The sequence below is a fragment of the Pogona vitticeps genome, chromosome 14 (genome assembly GCF_051106095.1).
Source record: "Pogona vitticeps strain Pit_001003342236 chromosome 14, PviZW2.1, whole genome shotgun sequence".
Taxonomy (NCBI): domain Eukaryota; kingdom Metazoa; phylum Chordata; class Lepidosauria; order Squamata; family Agamidae; genus Pogona; species Pogona vitticeps.
Genome location: NC_135796.1, coordinates 10,128,631 through 10,146,909, shown reverse-complemented (window position 1 = coordinate 10,146,909; position 18,279 = coordinate 10,128,631). Strand labels below are relative to the sequence as shown.

Below are 18,279 nucleotides of genomic sequence, written 5' to 3'. Positions count from 1 at the left end.
GTCACTACCTCCCAAAGTTAATGGTCCCATCGCTGTACTGCTTTAGCAGTTAGGACGTTTTCCTGATATTCAACTGAAATCTGGCTTCCTGGAACTTGGACCCATTCTTATATGTTCTGCACTTTGGGATGACTTGACAACAGATCCTTCCCCTCCTCTCTATGAAAACTAGCATGTTGCAAGTTGGGATGGAGATGCTTTGGGTCGCCAGATGTTGTAGGCTTTCAGTCACTCAAAGAAATGTGACCATTTGGGAGGGCCTGTGGAAGTTGTAGTCCAAAACCTCTGGAGGGCATGTATGCCCTCTCTTTGGTAAATGACTCCAGATGTTACAGTGTACTGTTTTGGTAAAGAAAATGTCCTGGCATCAGATATCAGACTAGGTTCCTGACTCCAGAGACATTATTCATCACTCTCCTTTACTCAAGATGTTCCATAGCCATTCCTTGCTTTTCTAAAAGTTAGCTTTTAAGTGGAAGTATCTGGATTATAAGAATTCCTGTTGAGGTCCATTTCCTAAGGCCTTCAGATCCTGCTTGCAGATCTCCTTGTATGGCAGCTGTGGTCTCCCTCTGGGACGCTTTCCCTGCACTAATTCTCCATACAGGAGATCTTTCAGAATCCGACCCTCAGCCATTCTCACAACATGCCCAAGCCAACGTAGACGTCGCTGTTTCAGTAATGTACACATGCTAAAAATTCGAGCTTCCTAGATATATGGTCCTTATTACCTATTGTGAAGTATGGAATGCTTTTAATTACTCTTAGTGGGTCTTCCATCACTAGTGGACAGGTGTGAAATCTGCTTGTTCAGGAGGATCCTTGTACCAGGGTCTTCTTAATCAAGTTTGCTCTACTTCCTCAATTTGTAGCAGATGGTTTTTGTCAACTTACTGAAAGCATAGTTCAAAAAAGTTCACAGTTCAAGAGTTGAATTTCTCACAATGAGGGCTTATAGCCAGAAATACAAAGTCCCATAGTTCCTCTGGTTCTGTTGGTCTACATCTTTGTGTCCTTGCTCTCTCTCTGGTTCTTCACCTTTTTCAGGCCAAACATGCACACCTCTTACACCAATAAAACTTTATTAATGTGCAACATCAGGTGCTGACTTGCAGAGGATAGCCCAGGGTGTACAGAAATGGACATAGCTGTGGGAGTGAAACTACATAGGGCAGAAATCAATCTTGATGGACTGAAAGAATCCGGGGAATATATTTCGCCCAGTGGACGAAGTCCTCTTTCTCCCCAGGTGATGGAGACTTGAAAGCCACAACATTCATGAACACTCAGATTTCTTCACTACTTTCTCAAAGTTCTTCCTTTCATGCACCACATTGCAGATGTATGTCTATTATAAATAATTATATCTGGATCCAACCCATAGGGTAAATATATATACCCAACTAGTGTTGACTCATTGATTACATGGAATTTACAATGGTGTTGACCTATCATGTTAAATTCTCTAGTTGGGACTTGCAGTTGGACCCATCCCATGATATTTAACATTCAAATAAAAATTAGAAGTCTTCTTTGATTTTTAGCACAATTTTTAATCAAATTGTTGATCTGGATTGCAAAGTTTTTATAAACCAAGAGGGCTCTTCATTGTACATATATATTTTTAAATAAAAAAAAACTGGCTTAGAAATCAATGGAAAGAACCAGAGAATTAGAGCTTCCAGTTTTTACCAATTGAAGTCAAGTCCAGTTATCCTGCATAAGTTCAGCATGTATTCTCCCAAACTCATGTTGGTTTAATATCCGAATTAAATGTATTTTTCCAATTTACTGGTACATTTTCCTGTCTCACAGTAAAGGTCATTCCAGAATCTGAGTCTTGTTCTAGCCTGATTTCCATATATTATCTCATGGACCCAAATCAAAAGAGGTTTCCAACTTGGGTTTGGGCAGAGAGAAGGGATGCAATTAAATGTAAACATTCTGACTGCCTTTGCATAGAACGTCAGTTCTTATTAAAGAATCAGCAGAGGCAGTGGATGGAAAGCTCCAAAGAAAGAGAAAACAAGAGGAAAATTAAGTTATTGTCAAAGAGACAGCAATGTTGAGAATAGGTTTAGTGACTTACCAGTGACCATCAAATGGGTTCATCCTCCAAAGATACCCCACAGTGATGCACTGCTGTTCAAAAACCTGATACCTTTGATGAAAACTGGTGCACACCAATCCTGCAATAAAATAAAATAAAATAAAATAAATAAAAAATAAAGAGAGTGTGCATATGGACAAAAACAACAATTCCTTCAATAAACAGTGTATTGCAGTCAATGGAAAACAACACATAGTCTAAACAGAAAACAACAACATTTACCTTCTTTGCCTTGATTGACGCATGTTGTGGCTCTTGATAGGAATTCACAACAATGGCAAGGTCCATTTTGAAGGTTTTATGAGGTTCTTCCGTGTCTATGGAGTCCATTTATATATGGAGAGGATATGAATGAAGAGTCAAGCTCCATTATCCATTACTCTGTGGCAGATCTGGAACAGCCATAAATCGCTGCTCATTACTCATCCAGGGGACTTAGATTTCTTAGAAGTCACATAAGAAGTGCAGCTTTGTATGTGTTACAAATGTGAGCCCAATGCATTTGAAAGGAGATATATATTTCTAATTATGTATGGATGCTAAAGGGCAGAAGAAAGATCAGCTTTGTTCCTGTGGATCTGGCTTCTCTCTTTTTCTTGCTAGCATTCACCATGTCCTGCTTTTAACCTGGATGCCCCATGGATGGACCAGCAGATCATTCTTTGGACCACAGCCACATTACATCTTGGATTTTGTATTCCCTGTGGATACACATAGACAACTAAGTTGTGATGAGAGTTCAGGTTCCTCTCCTATTTTAATTAATACAGTGGACAAATAGGGTGATGCCTCCCAAGACAGGTGGATTGGGTTGCTCATAAGAACGCCATTGGATTATTTCAAGTAGTGGCTCAGGACCAGTTTTGTTTGCCCTTTGGATTCAGACCAAAGAGATGAAAAGACATTGCAGGTTGGAGATATTCAGAACTGATCTCTGTCTGGAAGTGACCTATGGGCAATGGCTCTTCATGGTATGGTTGTAAGATGGCCATCATATTATTCTTCTGCTTCCTACAAAGGATTTCTATATAACAGAAGTTTCCCAGAATTACAAAAATTGGAAGCATTATTTTTATATATATATTACAACATCAAGAATATACCAGCCAGGATGACCACTGGCATGAATTAGTAAATCTATCATGGAAATTATCTCTTGTTAGACTCCTAAATGGTGCGATGGCCTGGACTGCATCTTGGGGTTCTGCCTCCCTCTAGGGCCGGTTTGCCCCTGCATGTTTGCGTAACTCTACCCCCCCCCCCCCGTGTCCCGTGTGCAGGATTCTGTCATTGCATGGAGAGGAAAGACAACTGTGTGCATGTTCATGCACCCAGCTTAGAGGGAACCTTATTGGGAAGACCTTATCAGATTCCCATCCTGTATTTAAGAAGGCGGTCCTATTAATTGATGGCTACCATTAGCATTTCCCCAAATATAACAAGCAGCAAGTATTTATCCTTGTGACACAGGTAAAATGCATGGTTATAATTGTAAAGATATGTAGAGTAATTGTAGAGTCCACTCCATAAAGAGAATGAAGGTGTAGGGCTGCTTGTTGTCAACCAGCAAGGTAGAATTCCAAGATCTTACTCTTGATGTTCTGCTTGTAAACCTCTTGGATGCATATTGGTCTTGGAAGTATGTATGGTGGGGAGAAGGAAGCGAGATGAGTGGGGCATTTGTTCTGATCTAAGAAGCCTCTTATGTTTGAGGAGAGACAGATGCCGAAACCTTTGGGCAGTTGGTGGGCACACCAGGGCATTATGTGAGTCACTTATGAAAAATCCTGTTGCTCAGTGTCAGAAATCCCACTAGAATTGGCCCATCGAATCAATGAGGTATTGATGAGTCAACTTGTGTAAGTTCAGATCGGTCTACTCTAAATGTTACTTTCTTTGCATAGTAAATTGCATTTAGAATAGGACCGATAAATGAAATTCCCATTGATTCAATGAGCTCACTCTGGTGTGAATCAATATACCAAGCAACAGGATTTTGCCCTATGTTGCTGCCACTTCCTTCCCCATCCAGACATTCCAAAGGAGGAGCTCTCATAAATATGGGGAACCATGACTCCCCTCCACCCTCAGATGTCCATCAACTAGTGATGTATGTGACAGAAAACCTAACCCTTTGAATCAAAAGCTGAAGGACAGCTAGGAGTCAGATATTAAAGTTCATGAGAAGCTGGACTGTTGTGTTGTGTCTGTTGGCTGCCAACCAGTGGTACAGAGTACAAAATGAAGGCAGGATTATAGCACTGATGGAAATGGGGTTGTATCCAATATCAAAACCTATGTTGTAGTAGCTGTTGCTGTTTCAGAAATATTGTTTAAAGAAAAGGAAACTCTATATGTGCATGTGAAAAAGGCATTTTTATGACAAGTTCCCGGTCAATACACACCTTACTCTCTACCCCATCTCTGGGGCTGCTTTGTTACATTATGGGTGCCAATTCGCTTCTGATTAATGTTGACTCTAACGTGGTTTTCCATGTTCATGAGATGTTCAAGCAGTGGTTTACCATTGGTGATACCTAAGATGCTTCTGAGGTTGAGTTGAGTATTGAACTCAAGTAACCTGAAGCTTTAGCAATGAACAATCCTGCCTCCCCCATTGCTCATTCCTTTTTAGGAAATGTTTTAATTTAACACTTTGGAGCCCAGAGAAGCTTCCCAAATAATTCACAACCCGAATGCTTTGCTATGACCAGTAACATAAAGGATCTGAACCCCCCAACTGCTGGGAAATATTTCAAGGACCCATTGAACGGAATCCTGGATGCATCCTGATCTCAAATCCATCTTCTCATTATTAAGGGGAATGGTCAGAAACATGGAGTAATGATCTCCAAAGCAGATGGCTCTTCTCTGAAAAAAGAGAAGGACATTCCTTGTCTCTGTAGAAGTGTATGTGCAGGCTTTGGGGTCACTTCAAACATCCTTGGCTCTGGGAAGGCAACCAGTCTTCTTCAAATAGAATTAAGAAAGTTGAGCAGTAATTGAGCAGCAGAACGTCTGGTATGGCATTAGGTTCTGTGCATCTGAGTCCCTAGAACATGTCACTGCTCATATTAAAGCAAAACAGAAATGTAATTAAGAAGAAAGAGATGGGTAGTAATCAAATGACGTCTTAGGAACAACCTCTAGAACTATTGAAAGGCAATAGACCTCCAGTTGACTTGTTCTTGACCAATAAACAGCCCCAATGAAATGGATCAACATTTTATTAACGTGCTAACATTAGAAGCCAATACGGAAAGAAAGTTGAAGTGAGAACAGAGGAGAAGGGAAAAGGAACTACATAGGATGGAAATGTGCCTTTATGAATGAACCCGCATTCGGGTTTGGCCCATGAAGGAAGCATGATTCCTCCCTAGAGCCAGGCACGGGAGAGCCAAATCCAAGCTCTCCAAAATTTATTGACACGCAGATGTCTTCACCACCTCCTCGAAGGTCTTCCCGTCGTGCGTCACTATGCAGCTGTATCTCTGATGGTTTTCCCAGTCTGAGGGAGTGACGGTCAGGTAACTGGTGGCCATATACTTGTCACCCTGTTTGGCGGGCTCGCTGGTTTGCACTCCTGAGGAGATGGCTTTCCCATCAGCCTGCCAGTTGACTTGGACGGTCTTTGGGTGAAAGCCGTCTACGAGACAGACCAGGGTGCCTTTGCCCTTGATCTTGATCTCTTCCTGAGACGGAGGGAAGAGATGCACTTTAGGCGGGACAGGTGGCTGACCTGAAAGAGAAGAAGCATTTTCTTTAATATTTCGACGAAGTTAAGGTTAGCTCATGGAAGCATAGTTGAATCTCCCCAACTTTTCAAGGCTGTGGAATGTAGTCATGACCTGCCTATTGGTAAAAGAATGAAGAACCCCCATAGAAGATTAATATCTCATGAAGTTCTAAGATTCAGAAAATGGCCGTTGTACCTCCGTCTGGAGCATAAAACCTATTATATCTTTAGGTGTTCAGTTCCAAATCATATCCAGTCATGTACAAATTATTCAGAGTCAACGCAAGAAATGTTAATGCTAAATGTTATATCAAATCCAGAGATATAAGCGATAAGACAGGAATCTGCGTGAGGGCTGAAAGCTGAGGTGTGTTGTGTGAAGGTGGAGACACATTCTCTGTATAACAGAATGATCACAACCTCCTCTATGCCATAGAAATCCCCTATAAATTCAGCCTATTCTCCTCACAAATTTTTTTTTGCTTCTGCCATCATGGAAGCTTGAATTCTTTCCATGATGTATCCAAAAGGATCGCCCCCCCCTCACCCAGAAAAATCTTTCCTTCATTTAGTTCCTATGTCATAAAACGAGAGCATTAGAGCTCTTTTTAGAACAGCACTTTCAAAAGCAAGCTCCACTAATGATCAGAGATCCATCCTTTTCTCTCCATGGTGAAAGAGAAGTTGGGAATTTGATTCCCTTCTGTGCCTCCTGGGAGGTCAACCTATGTAGCCTCCAGCAAGCTGCATAGTCTCAGGGCACCTTCAGAAGCAGGGAATAGCCAACCACTACCTGGAAAATCCTCGGAAAGGCTCAGCATAAGTGAAAATTGACTTGACCACACTCCATTATTAAATTAGTTACACCTAAAAGTGGATAAACTGTGTTCCCAAGTAGACCGAGATATGTATTGGCTGTCAATTCCAGTGGAGAATTCGGAATTGGTTACAGAGATGGATCTCAAGATTCTCGAAAGGAAATGGCTTCTTGGGTGGACAAGCATGACAAGGAGTGATTTTACCCAACCCCTTATTATTGTGAAGAAATACTCTGAAGCTCTTAATTCAATTTTAGATTATCTTTGTAGCTAAAATGATCTCCATTTTGATTTGGGCCATGTCTTCTCTACCAAAGAAACGGAGTTCATTGCCAAGCATGGAAGCCACCATGAAATAACTCCTCCAAGAATGAGGACCACTGACCTTCTGTAGCCAAACCTACCAAGACTCTTTGACATCCAGAACTTGGGAAAGTTACTTCTTTGAAGTGTAGCTTCTACCCAAGCCAGTAAAATTCCTCTGTTTACTGATGTGTAGCGTTTCTGGAACGTCCAGTTCAAAAAAGAAACTTCCCCAAGCTCTAGCGACATCTTGAAGACTGTTTACCTAGCCTCTGGACACTGATGGATAATAATTTTTTTCCATTGAGTCTTCCCATGCATGGATCTGCCTACAAATTCCCATCAATAAGAAAAAGAGCAGCTCCAGAGAAGTAGCTTCAGATACTCAGAGGTTTCTTCCATCTGGGAATGGCTCTACAGAGCTTCAGAGAGTCCCACCAAAAGAAACACTGGACAAATGGGATTTGTAAGTTCCTGGATGGCTTAAAGCAGAGGTCCCCAACCTTGGGCCTCCAGATGTTCTTGGACTTCAACTCCCAGAAATCCTGGCCAGCAGAGGTGGTGGCGAAGACATCTGGGAGTTGTAGTCCAAGAACATCTGGAGGCCCAAGGTTGGGGACCACTGGCTTAAAGGGTCCATTCTAGCTAGGATGAACCATTGGATTTAACCCATCAAAGGGACGGCTCCATTTCCATGTAAACCATCATGCTGTTTTGTCTTTATACATACGTGTAAGGACATGGATAACACCTGACATGCACACCGGAGGAGATGTAATTAATTAATGCATAGCCCTCACTCTGAATACTGAAAGTTACGTATCAATTGATGCCGTTTTTATAAAAAGTGCAAAATGCAGGCTAAAGCTTTTTATTTCAGGCTTGCATGAATTTCCTGGGAATAAATCTCACTGACTCTGGGCCTTTCTTCCAGAATCATTATCCTGAGTCATGGCTTGGTAAGGAAATTTGCCTCAGTCTTGGGAGCAAATTGCTAGAGGGCGCTTATTGTGTACCTTGTTTGGGTGTGTCCCTTCAGAATGAAACCATTAATGAGCAACAATTTGGCACCAAGACTTATGGGATTTCTCTAATGTAAGTGTAAATCGACAGTAGGATTCTAGCCTGATTTGCTAAGTTACTAAACATTAAAGCAGAGGCAGTCCCATTTTTCCTTCTACTTCATGCTAGTGGACAGCGAATTGGGTCTATACCGAGATTCTTAGAACAGAAAAATGGAGATCAGCAAAAAGTATTTTCGTAAGAAAATAAGACACTAAAATGCCCTTGATTTCTGTCTGACTGTTATCAAGAATTATATCTGGAACCACCTCTGAGGAGGAATCACATTATATATGACTCATTGAATACCTGGAACTTCCAATGGTCTTGACCTCTCATGCAAAATCCGTTTAACAGGTCTACTCTAATGGAGAGTTACAGTTGGACCTCTCCCATTGTCATTAACATTCAAAAACAATATAGAAGTTCTCTTTAATTTGGAGCACATTGTTTGGCTGTAGGTGATCTGGATTGCGAAGTTATAAAGCTAGAGAGTTCTTCATTGTATAAACATTTTGATGAAATCCCAGAGGAGAAACCAGACCAAAACCTCATAGGAGTAGAGTTTCTAGTCTCTCCCAGTTGTAGTCAAGTCTAGTTCTCCAGCATGAGGGCAGGGTGTAGATCCACAACCCATGTTGTTTTAACATATATTACAATAAAATTTACTGAAATTCTGATCCCTTGATATGTTTCTCCATCCCACAGTAAAAGGTCCTGCGAGAATCTGAGTCTGGTTCTGGACAGATTTTCATCCCTTATCTCATGGACCCAAGTCAAAAGACATTTCCAACATGGGGATGGGAAGAGAGAAGGGAAATTTAAACATCCTGGCTGACTATGCTTAGAAATCCGCTTCTTATTAAAGATCCTATGCAGATAGTAGAAGAAAGAGAAAACCGGGGGGGGGAAATTAAGTTATTTTCAAAGAAACAGAAAAGTAGGTGATAAGTTTAGTGACTTACCAGTGACAGTCAAACGGGTTCCTCCTCCAAAGACAATCCACAGTGATGCACTGCAATACAAAAACCTCCTACCTTTGATAGCAGAGGAAACTGGTCCACACCAATCCTACGAAGAGGCGAGTGTGCATGTGGATCATTCTTTTGATAGACAGTGTCCATTAGCAAAAAGGTTGGAACTGAATGCAGAATCTAAACAGAAAACAATATTTACCCTCTTTGCCTTAGTTGACAAATGTTGTGGGTCTTGATAGCAATTCACAACAATGGCATGGTCCATTTTTACACAACTGACTCTTACTCCTTGCAAGCGTATGAGCTTCACCTATGTCTTTGGTATCCATTTCTAAATGGAGAGTCAAGGTGAATTATCCATAATTGTTTGACAGATCCGGGACGGGCATCAATGGCTGCTCATGGTCCGTCCAGGTGACTGAAAGTTCTTAGAAAAGGCCCCAGAGTCACAAAAGAAGCGCAGCTTCGTATGTGTTATAATTGTGAACCCGAAGCCCTGGTCCCTTCTTTTCAAGAGATATATACACAGTAAATAGATGTGTGTGTGTAATGAAGTGTCAGCTCTCCTCTTAACCCTTTGAGAAGTCAGTTGTTTAACAGTGACTGCGTGGAGAGCTTTGGAGGGGTAATATTCCAATAAACTTGAAATTCAGAGTATATGGATGCTTAAGGGCAGAAGAAAGATCTGCTTTGTTCCTGTGGATCTGTCTTCTCCCTGTTTACTGCTAGCATTCACCATTTCCTGCCCGTAACCTGTCTACCCCTTGGATGGACGAGCAGATCGCTCTTTGGATCCTAACTGCTTTGCATCATGGATTTTGTAGTTCCTAGAGATGCAGGCTCCCCAATGGTGCAATGGCCTGGACTGCATCTCAAGGACAAAATGGGGAATGAGGGTCGTCCTTAGCAGATTCCCTTCCTCTCTTGGAGAAGGGAGTTTTATTGACGGCTTGACTTGGGGCTACCTTTGGCCTTTCTCCAAACAGAAGAGGTAGGAAGCCTTTATCCTTGAGACACAGGTAAAATGCATGGTAGGCCTAAACACATGGTGGCCATCATACCATTCATTGCAACTCCATGGCTTGGCTTAAAGTGGAAGGCTGTTTGTTGTGAACAAAGAAGGTAGAACGCCAGGATCTGACGTTTCATACTCTGCTTGGAAATTCCTTGGAACCATATTTGTCTTGCAGCTCTATAGGGCAGGAAATAGGATGCTGGTTGCGAGGGGTGTTTGTTCTGATCCGAGAGGACTCTTATATTTGGGGACAGGCAGAAAGCAAAGGTTGGGGTGTGTGTGTCAGTTGGCAAGCCAGGACAATCTGCAAGTCACTTGTTATAATGCAGAGTTTCAAGAAGGACTTTGGCCCAAATCCACAGCAAATCCCACTAGAGTTGGCCCCTGGAATCAAAGAGGATTTTTTGAGTCAACTCCTCTGTAAATTCCGTGGATTCAAATCAGTCTTCTCTAGCTGTTGATTTCCTTACTGAGTGCCCCCCCCCCGGTAGGGTTTGGCAGAAGAGATCAAGAGCCCTCCTGATTCTTTGGCAAGTTGTACTTGTTTTATGGTGGCTTCCCTGGTTGCCAATGAAGTGTGTTTAACCTCTTGGGAGTACATGTCAAAAATCTAAACAAAGACTGGCTTCTTGCCCACTTAATGGAGCTGTGATTGGGGCCATATCCCAAATGACAACTTCTGAGGCAGTAAATGCTATAGCAGAAAGGCTGTAAGAAGCTCTGTTCATCAACGTTAATTGTATTTGTGAATGTGAGAATGTGAGGTTTATAATGGTAGGTTCTGAGTCAAGATGCAGTTTAGACTCTTCCCCATTTCTTGTAGTTTTCTGTTATCTTCTGGGTGGTCACATTAGTTCTGATGAAGGGTGACTCTAATATGGTTTTCCAGGTATGCAAGATGATGGAGGAGTGGTGTACCATTGCTGGCACACCATGAGTTTATGAGTGAAGATGTGGACCCATGTAACCCGAGTCCTTGTGTGACACCCTTTGCGATGCATTATCTTGTCCTTCTAGATTGCTCTTTCTTTAAAAATGGCTCTACTTTAAGCCTTTGGAGTCAAGGGAATCTTCATGAAGCATCTAGAATGGAGATATACTGAATGCCTTATTTTTGCCAGTTTGGGCAGGAATTGCTATATTAGATTTGGTAGTAAAACAGATCCAAGAGTAATGTTTTGGTCTTATTACTGTCCGTATCATTTAGGATCTGCCCCCCAACTCCCACCCTAAAACTGTCGAGGAAACAGTTAAAAAGCATCATGGATTCAGCCTGATCCCAAATCCACTTTCCATTTTTTCAGGGGAATAATAGGACTATCATTGGTCTGTGTGTGAATGTGCGTGCAGGCTGTGGAATCACTTCAAATATCTGTGGCCCTGGGGTGGGAACCAGCCTTCTTTAAAGGGCATTAAGAAAGTCAACTGGGAATTGAACAGTAGAACGTCTGGTATGGGATTAAGTTCTGTGCATCTGAGTCCCTAGATCATGTCACTGCTATTAAAGCAAAATAGAAATGTAATCAAGAAGAAAGAGATGGGTAGTAATCAAATGACGTCTTAGGAACAACCTCTAGAACTATTGAAAGGCAATAGACCTACAGTTGACTTGTTCTTGACCAATAAACAGCCCCAATGAAATGGATCAACATTTTATTAATGTGCTAACAATAGAAGCCAATATGGACAGAAAATTGAAGAGAGAACAGAGGAGAAGGGAAAAGGAACTACATAGGAGAGAAATGTGCCTTTATGGATGAACCCGCATTAGGATTTGGTCCATGAAGGAGGCGTTATTCCTCCCTAGAGCCAGGCACAGGAGAGCCAAATCCAAGCTCTCCAACATTTATGGACACGCGGATGGCTTCACCACCTCCTCGAAGGTCTTCCCGTCGTGCGTCACTATGCAGCTGTATCTCTGATGGTTTTCCCAGTCTGAGGGAGTGACGGTCAGGTAACTGGTGGCCATATACTTGTCACCCTGTTTGGCGGGCTCGCTGGTTTGCACTCCCGAGGAGATGGCTTTCCCATCAGCCTGCCAGTTGACTTGGACGGTCTTTGGGTGAAAGCCATCTACGAGACACACCAAGGTGCCTTTGCCCTTACTCTTGAGCTCTTCCTGAGACGGAGGGAAAAGGTGCACTTTAGGCGGTACAGGTGGCTGACCTGCAACACATGGGGAAAGTTTGTTAGCTGGTTGTGCAAGAGATTAAACAGTTGATGAAATTGCACTTGGTGCTCGTGGACAGAAAGCCTTCTGAGTTAGCAAAATATTGTGAGACAGGATTTTAAGTAAGCAAGAAATGACCTTAGAGAGTTTTTGTGGACGTCTGTGGTCTGTGTGTCTGTAGAGAACTGTGGGACTGAAGTGCTAAATAAAAGTGAGACATCCTCATCCTTCAACTTTTAATCCCATAAAAGGGCTCAATAGAAAGTTCATTGGAATGGGAATTTCTTCTACGATCATTTGGAAGTTCTAGACCCAGTCCACCAACAAGTCCTGTGGAGCTGCCTCTGTACATTGAAGCCAGATTTGTATGATTCATCATCCTAAATTCAGAGTTCTGTGCCAGATTCCTGCTAGAATATAACCAATGAGAAGAACTAGAACTTTGGCTCTGCTACCCAAGTAGTTCCACCCTTTTACAAGGACTTTACAAAGGAGTCAGTCCATGTGGAAACCAGTTTTACTGTTGACTCATCTTAGAATGTCACAACTAATATCCTTCCATTGCAGGCCTCTTTGTCACAAGGGAATGTTCAGAATTTGCTTCCTCACCCTTACAAGTTCTAATGGCATAATTCATTAAAACTTAAAAACTTAAAAAGAAATCCAAAAGTTTGAGGTTAATTTATCTGAATTTTAACATAGTCAGAACTTCAGTGGCTAGAATCTTGTTGCTGAAACTTATCGCACTAGAGTAGGCCCATTGAATCTACAGTGAGTCAGTTCCTCTGTATGTTCTATTGATTTAAATGGACCCCCTCTCCTGTGACATTTGAAGCTGAAGTCAGTCACAACTACGAATAGAATCAACAGAGCATATGGAGGAAGAGCTTCAACAGTCCCTTATTGATTCAATGGGCCTACTGTAGGGCAATTCCTGTGCTGAGGAACAGGATTGTAGCCATCACATAAACACTGAATTCTAAATTTCTTACAAGAAACAAATTCTAAATCTACTGGACAAGATAAATCATGGGAGCCATGCATTCATATTTGACTAGAGCAGGGCTTTTGATTAGCTGTCTAAGGAAGGTTAAGCAACCTTCTTTAGACCCAAATGCCAAGAACATGAGCTTTTAAGGGAGGAATAGGATTCTCACCAGCACATGACTGGATAATGAATTTGGGAGCTGAGACTGCTTTGTGTCTTTTCAGATCACATGCATACATATGCAAGAATTCCCACGCTCTTCATGGAGGAACTACATGTCTGGAGCTTGGCAAAAAAAATCCTTTTGAATTACAAATCCCAGCATCCCCCAGCCAGCATAATAAATTCAATAGACATATTGATGGAGCAATTGGTCATGTGACTTCCATTATGTAGTCTAAAGCAGCACAATATGTAGGCAGTTTGAATCCCATGGTGGAAAACCTGTCCTTCAGGAGATCAAGGAGCTTCTAAGATTCTAAGGTGGAGAAAAACTGGCTCCTTTAAGTTAGAGTTTTGACTTTGACGTAGTTTGGAACTCCACCTGACACATATACAACATGAGCCCTCCCCAACTGGAATTATTCCATGTTTTCTAAAAGTAGTTGAGAATTTATAATGGGGAAGAAGTAGCACACTAGCAGATGAAGACGGTTCTGTTCACCCACGTGTCCTGAGCATTGTCCCTGGGATTCCATATTCTCCTTGTGTTACTGGAGAAAGGCACCAAGGTGTGAGATACGAATAGGCATAAATCTTAAATAGAAGTTGTGCAGTCTCTCTTTAGCTCAGGATATTATGACAGTGTGGAAAAATTCCTTTTTTAGATTACATGTCAGGGGAATCTGGGGAAAGACGGGTGCCCAGTGGCAAGGCTGGTAAAGGTCTCTGGAGCTCCATTCCAAAGAAGTAAAATTTCTACGCTCTGCCTTTACCTGGAAGCAACCCCTCCCAAGAGAAGAGCTTCCTTTTGCACTGTGTTGTTAATGGGCATGTATGGCTGCAACCCTGTGCAAGAGACTCTCGTAAGATTGACCAGAAGAGACAAAATGCAGTACACAGTTTGCAGGATAAGGAGGTCAGCTGGAGGACACATCCACTGATTTTTCCTTGACATTTGAAAAGATGGGAGCTAGCGTTTGCAGTTCCTTGCTTTTATATTTAAAAAACTCATCTATTGCCTGTCATGGTTGGGGGGTATAAAAATCAATACTTGTCCTTGTTTTATCAAAACTGGAGCCTGTTGCTGTCGATTTTCAGCAGGAGGAGGTGGAGAAAGCATCAATTCATGAGATGTAGCTGCAGGCATTCTCCAGCAGCTCTATTCTGGCCATCTAAGACCGACCTAAGCAGAAGGCAACATTCACTCCAAAATGGAATTGTAACTCCATTCATGGTTAGTTGCATTTCATTCAGAAAGTCGACTTCCCTCTCTCTCTCTCCTTCTCTCTCTTCCTGTGTAAACATACCTTTCCAATAAACAGATGTAGATTGCCTGTTTGATAAATAGGCAATTCTCCTGCAATGTTTTTGATGGATTGATTAAAAGCTCATTGCTTTGGATTGCCAAACTACCCATCAATGTATCTCTTTAAAAGAGTAACTTATTGGTTGTTGTGGGTTTTTCTGGCTCTTTGGCCATGTTCTGAAGGTTGTTCTTCCTAATGTTTCGCCAGTCTCTTTAGAGGTCCTCTGAAGATGCCGGCCACAGAGACTGGCGAAACATTAGGAAGAACAACCTTCAGAACACGGCCAAAGAGCCTGAAAAACCCACAACAACCATTAGATCCTGGCCGTGAAAGCCTTCGCAAATACAGAGTAATTTATGTTAGATAGGTGGCAATCGAATCATAGGAATCCCATGAAAAGTTCTCATTGTCTTGGGAGCTAAAGGGACTTCAGCTGCAATTCCATTTTCTTGCTCTATTTTGCATTAACTGGTAAAGTTGTTTTGGAATCTGGGCTTAGCCACAAAAAGACACTTCCAAAACCTTGTCCCATTTCCCCAGTGTAAGAAAAGGAGCAAGGGGATATGGGTCCACCTTGCCATGAGGAAAGGCGTATCTAACCATTTGGGCACCTGAGGCAAGAAGATCCCTGTTCCCTCCATTCCACCCTGGGGTGTGAGTGTTGGCCCCCCTCAAGAACGAGGAGGAGAAGAAAGGCTGGCCCTCTCCAAAAAGAAAGGGGACACTTCAAAAAAGAAAGGGAAAATGGATCTATTCTGGAGGTGTGGCTACATACCATATTTTCCGTGTATAAGACTATACTTTTGTCTAAAATCTTTAGACTAAAAATTGAGGATCGTCTTATGCACGGAAGTAAGCTGAGGAGAGAACAAAAACAAATGAATAGGAAAGCAGGGATCAAAGCGATCCTGCAGCACTTTGATCCCTTTCCCCCTACACTTGCTAAGTCCCACTTAGATTTCTTAATTTTGGATTAGAAAATTGAGGGCATCTTATACATGGAAAAATACGGCATATCCTTAATAGCAGTAGATTTGGTTCAAGAGTTTGCTGCTCTCAGATTCTCTTACCCTGGGGGCAAAGCTCAAGTTCCCCTTCTCTGTTTGCAGTGCTTGGCATCAGGATTGTGGACAGTGACCCCCTTTCTCAGATGCCTTTGAGTGTCTGAAGTCCAGAGAAGATGATGCCAAAGGAAGCCTGCTAGCCTTTAAGGTGCCTCCAGACTCTTGGCTGCTTTGCAACACATTAACATGTCTACTAGTTGCACAGCTCATTGCAGAAAGACGGAGAAAAGGTCTCGTACATGGCCCCACATCCTCAGAGAGGATAGAAGAGGCAAGTCAAAAGGGACCTGAAATCCTTTGCTCCATGGATTATGAAAAGCTTACTACTTATTAACGGCTACTCCTACATGAAATAATTCAAAAGTCAAGAGCAACATGATGTCATGAGAGAATAAAGAGGGGAGAAAGGGTGAAAAAAGTAAAATATTTCAACAGGGAAGGGGAGACTGTGACAAATACATGACTTACCAGTGATGGTGAGATAGGTTCCTCCTCCAAAGACATACCACAGTGACACAGAGCTGTACAAAATCCTGCTCAAGGCTCTGAAGGGCCCTTGTCACCTATCAGAGAAAAGCCATGTCTATTCCCTATGGCAATAGAGGGGACTTCTAGAAGGCCAGCCATTGGTCGTGCTAGGATGAAGCAATTCCCTCTTCCAAAGATGATCTAGTGGAAGGTGCCTTTTAGATGACAGGTGATCAACCTACCTGTTCAATGTTTGGGCAAAGAAGATCCTCTTGGCCCTCCGCAAGGATCCGGAGTCTTTCCAGCAGTTGCATGACGGACTGATCACAGGATGAGTTCCTTTCTCCATTAATCCTTGAGTGATTGAGGAGATTCATGTGATCTGTGGAAATGCCTTGTCTTGTGTGGTTGATGGCGAATCTTGGAAAAGGTCTCACCGATGGCTTTGTCCTCAACAAAGGTTCCCCTATGCTCAGGTTCTTTTTAATTAAACTCAGTGGTCTGTTTTTCTACATGTAAATATGGACTTCCTTAATAAAGGGATGCTTATATCTTAACTCTTAGATAACTTTATCACCTTGTGTGTTTTGATCACAGTTGCAGTGCATCAAGAACTGAGTGACTCCAGCAATAGTCAAAACTCAATCCATGAAATTCTTATGTGGGCTTCCGTCTCCCACGGCCCAGACTAGCCTGGTTATACTCAGAGTGCATTGAGTTCTGGAGCCCATGGAATAATGATTATGAAGGTTCTAATTCAAGGTTCTGATTGGATCTTTCCTATGAGGACCAACACCCCATTTCCTAACACTTTGGATATGGCATGTGCTGCTTGCCCAACATGTTCTTGTGGAGATAGGTGATGTCCCCCAGAAATGCTCATGATGGCATCATGGACACTCCAGAATGCTTTGATGACCTCTGTCATATTTTACAATCCCAGCAGAGACGTCATCACATGAATTATTTTTTTGCGAACGTTATAAGCTTGTCCTCTGCTTAACAAAGACATACCTTCAAATTCTTCCTTGGGGTCCAGATCCATCAAACATGTGTAGGAAGCTGGCTTTGTCATTTTGCCCCAGAGAAATATGCTTACCCCATGTGCAAGAACAAGCTCCGTTCTAGTCACATGCTGATATTTGCTGTACCTTATTGTATCAATAAACCAAAGCTTTATTTAAAAGAACTTGGAGTGGACCTGAATCTTTCTGAGGTAAAGGTGATTTAGGGATCACCTGGTGGCAGCAGTGAAAAGAGGAGATTTAGGGATCACCTGGTGGCAGCAGTGAAAAGAGGAGAGTGCTCTGAGGCTTGAAGGTCAAGGAAAAGAGGCACGAGGGTGGACGTCACACTTATTTTTTCTCATGAATCCCATCCCTGCTCAGCCATGGAAACCTGGTTAGGTGGCTGGCAGTAAGAAAAGTCAATATCTCATCTAGCTTGGACACCTTACAAGAGACCTAAATGGGAGATGACTCAATGGGACATAGGGACAGCATGGAAGCACACAATGTGCATTCCCAGATATGTGGTGTCATAATGGAGTGAGGCATGTACTTGGCGTGTTGTTGGATTTCCATTTTTTTTCTGGAAGAGAAGTGAGAAGGGGGAGAGGAAGGGAACAGGACATATGAATCTCCCTGAGACTAACATTTATTGATCTGTTTTTTTTACCATCATTATTTACATCAACCCTCTGAGCAAAGCTGATAAAACTCCATACCCTCAACCCTCCTTGTTTTTTCCCATTCAAAGTCCCTGTTGCTGGAAAAGAGAGTTAAACAGCTCCTAGTAAAAGCTGTTCATTTCCCTAAATAAATACTATAAAAAAGAGAATAAATTGTGTTGAAATGGGTTGTGGTTTCTTACAGATGCTGCCTGACTGTCTGAAGGAGGAATGTCCTTCTGATTAGGCTGACAGCTGTCTGAGGAAGTAGATTTAAGGCACATGAAAAGGGCAACAAATAGCTAATTAGTTCCTTTGGCTAGTGTGGATCATTAGGTCCTTTAAACAAGAAGGAGTAGACGCTGCTTCTGGGCTCAGGCAGAAAAATGCTTTGGGTCTGCTCAGTCAGAAGGTCCACTGAACGTTGTTC

At 42.2% G+C, this 18,279-nt stretch overlaps 1 gene segment (V, D, J or C); it reads right to left on the bottom strand.

Moving 5' to 3' along the window:
• Window positions 1–5,319: 5,319 nt before the first annotated feature.
• On the bottom strand, window positions 5,320–17,255 carry LOC144584809 (immunoglobulin lambda constant 6-like). The segment is given in 4 exon segments: window positions 5,320–5,849; window positions 16,181–16,245; window positions 16,423–16,534; window positions 17,195–17,255. Coding segments are annotated over 4 exon segments (558 nt in total).
• Window positions 17,256–18,279: the final 1,024 nt, after the last annotated feature.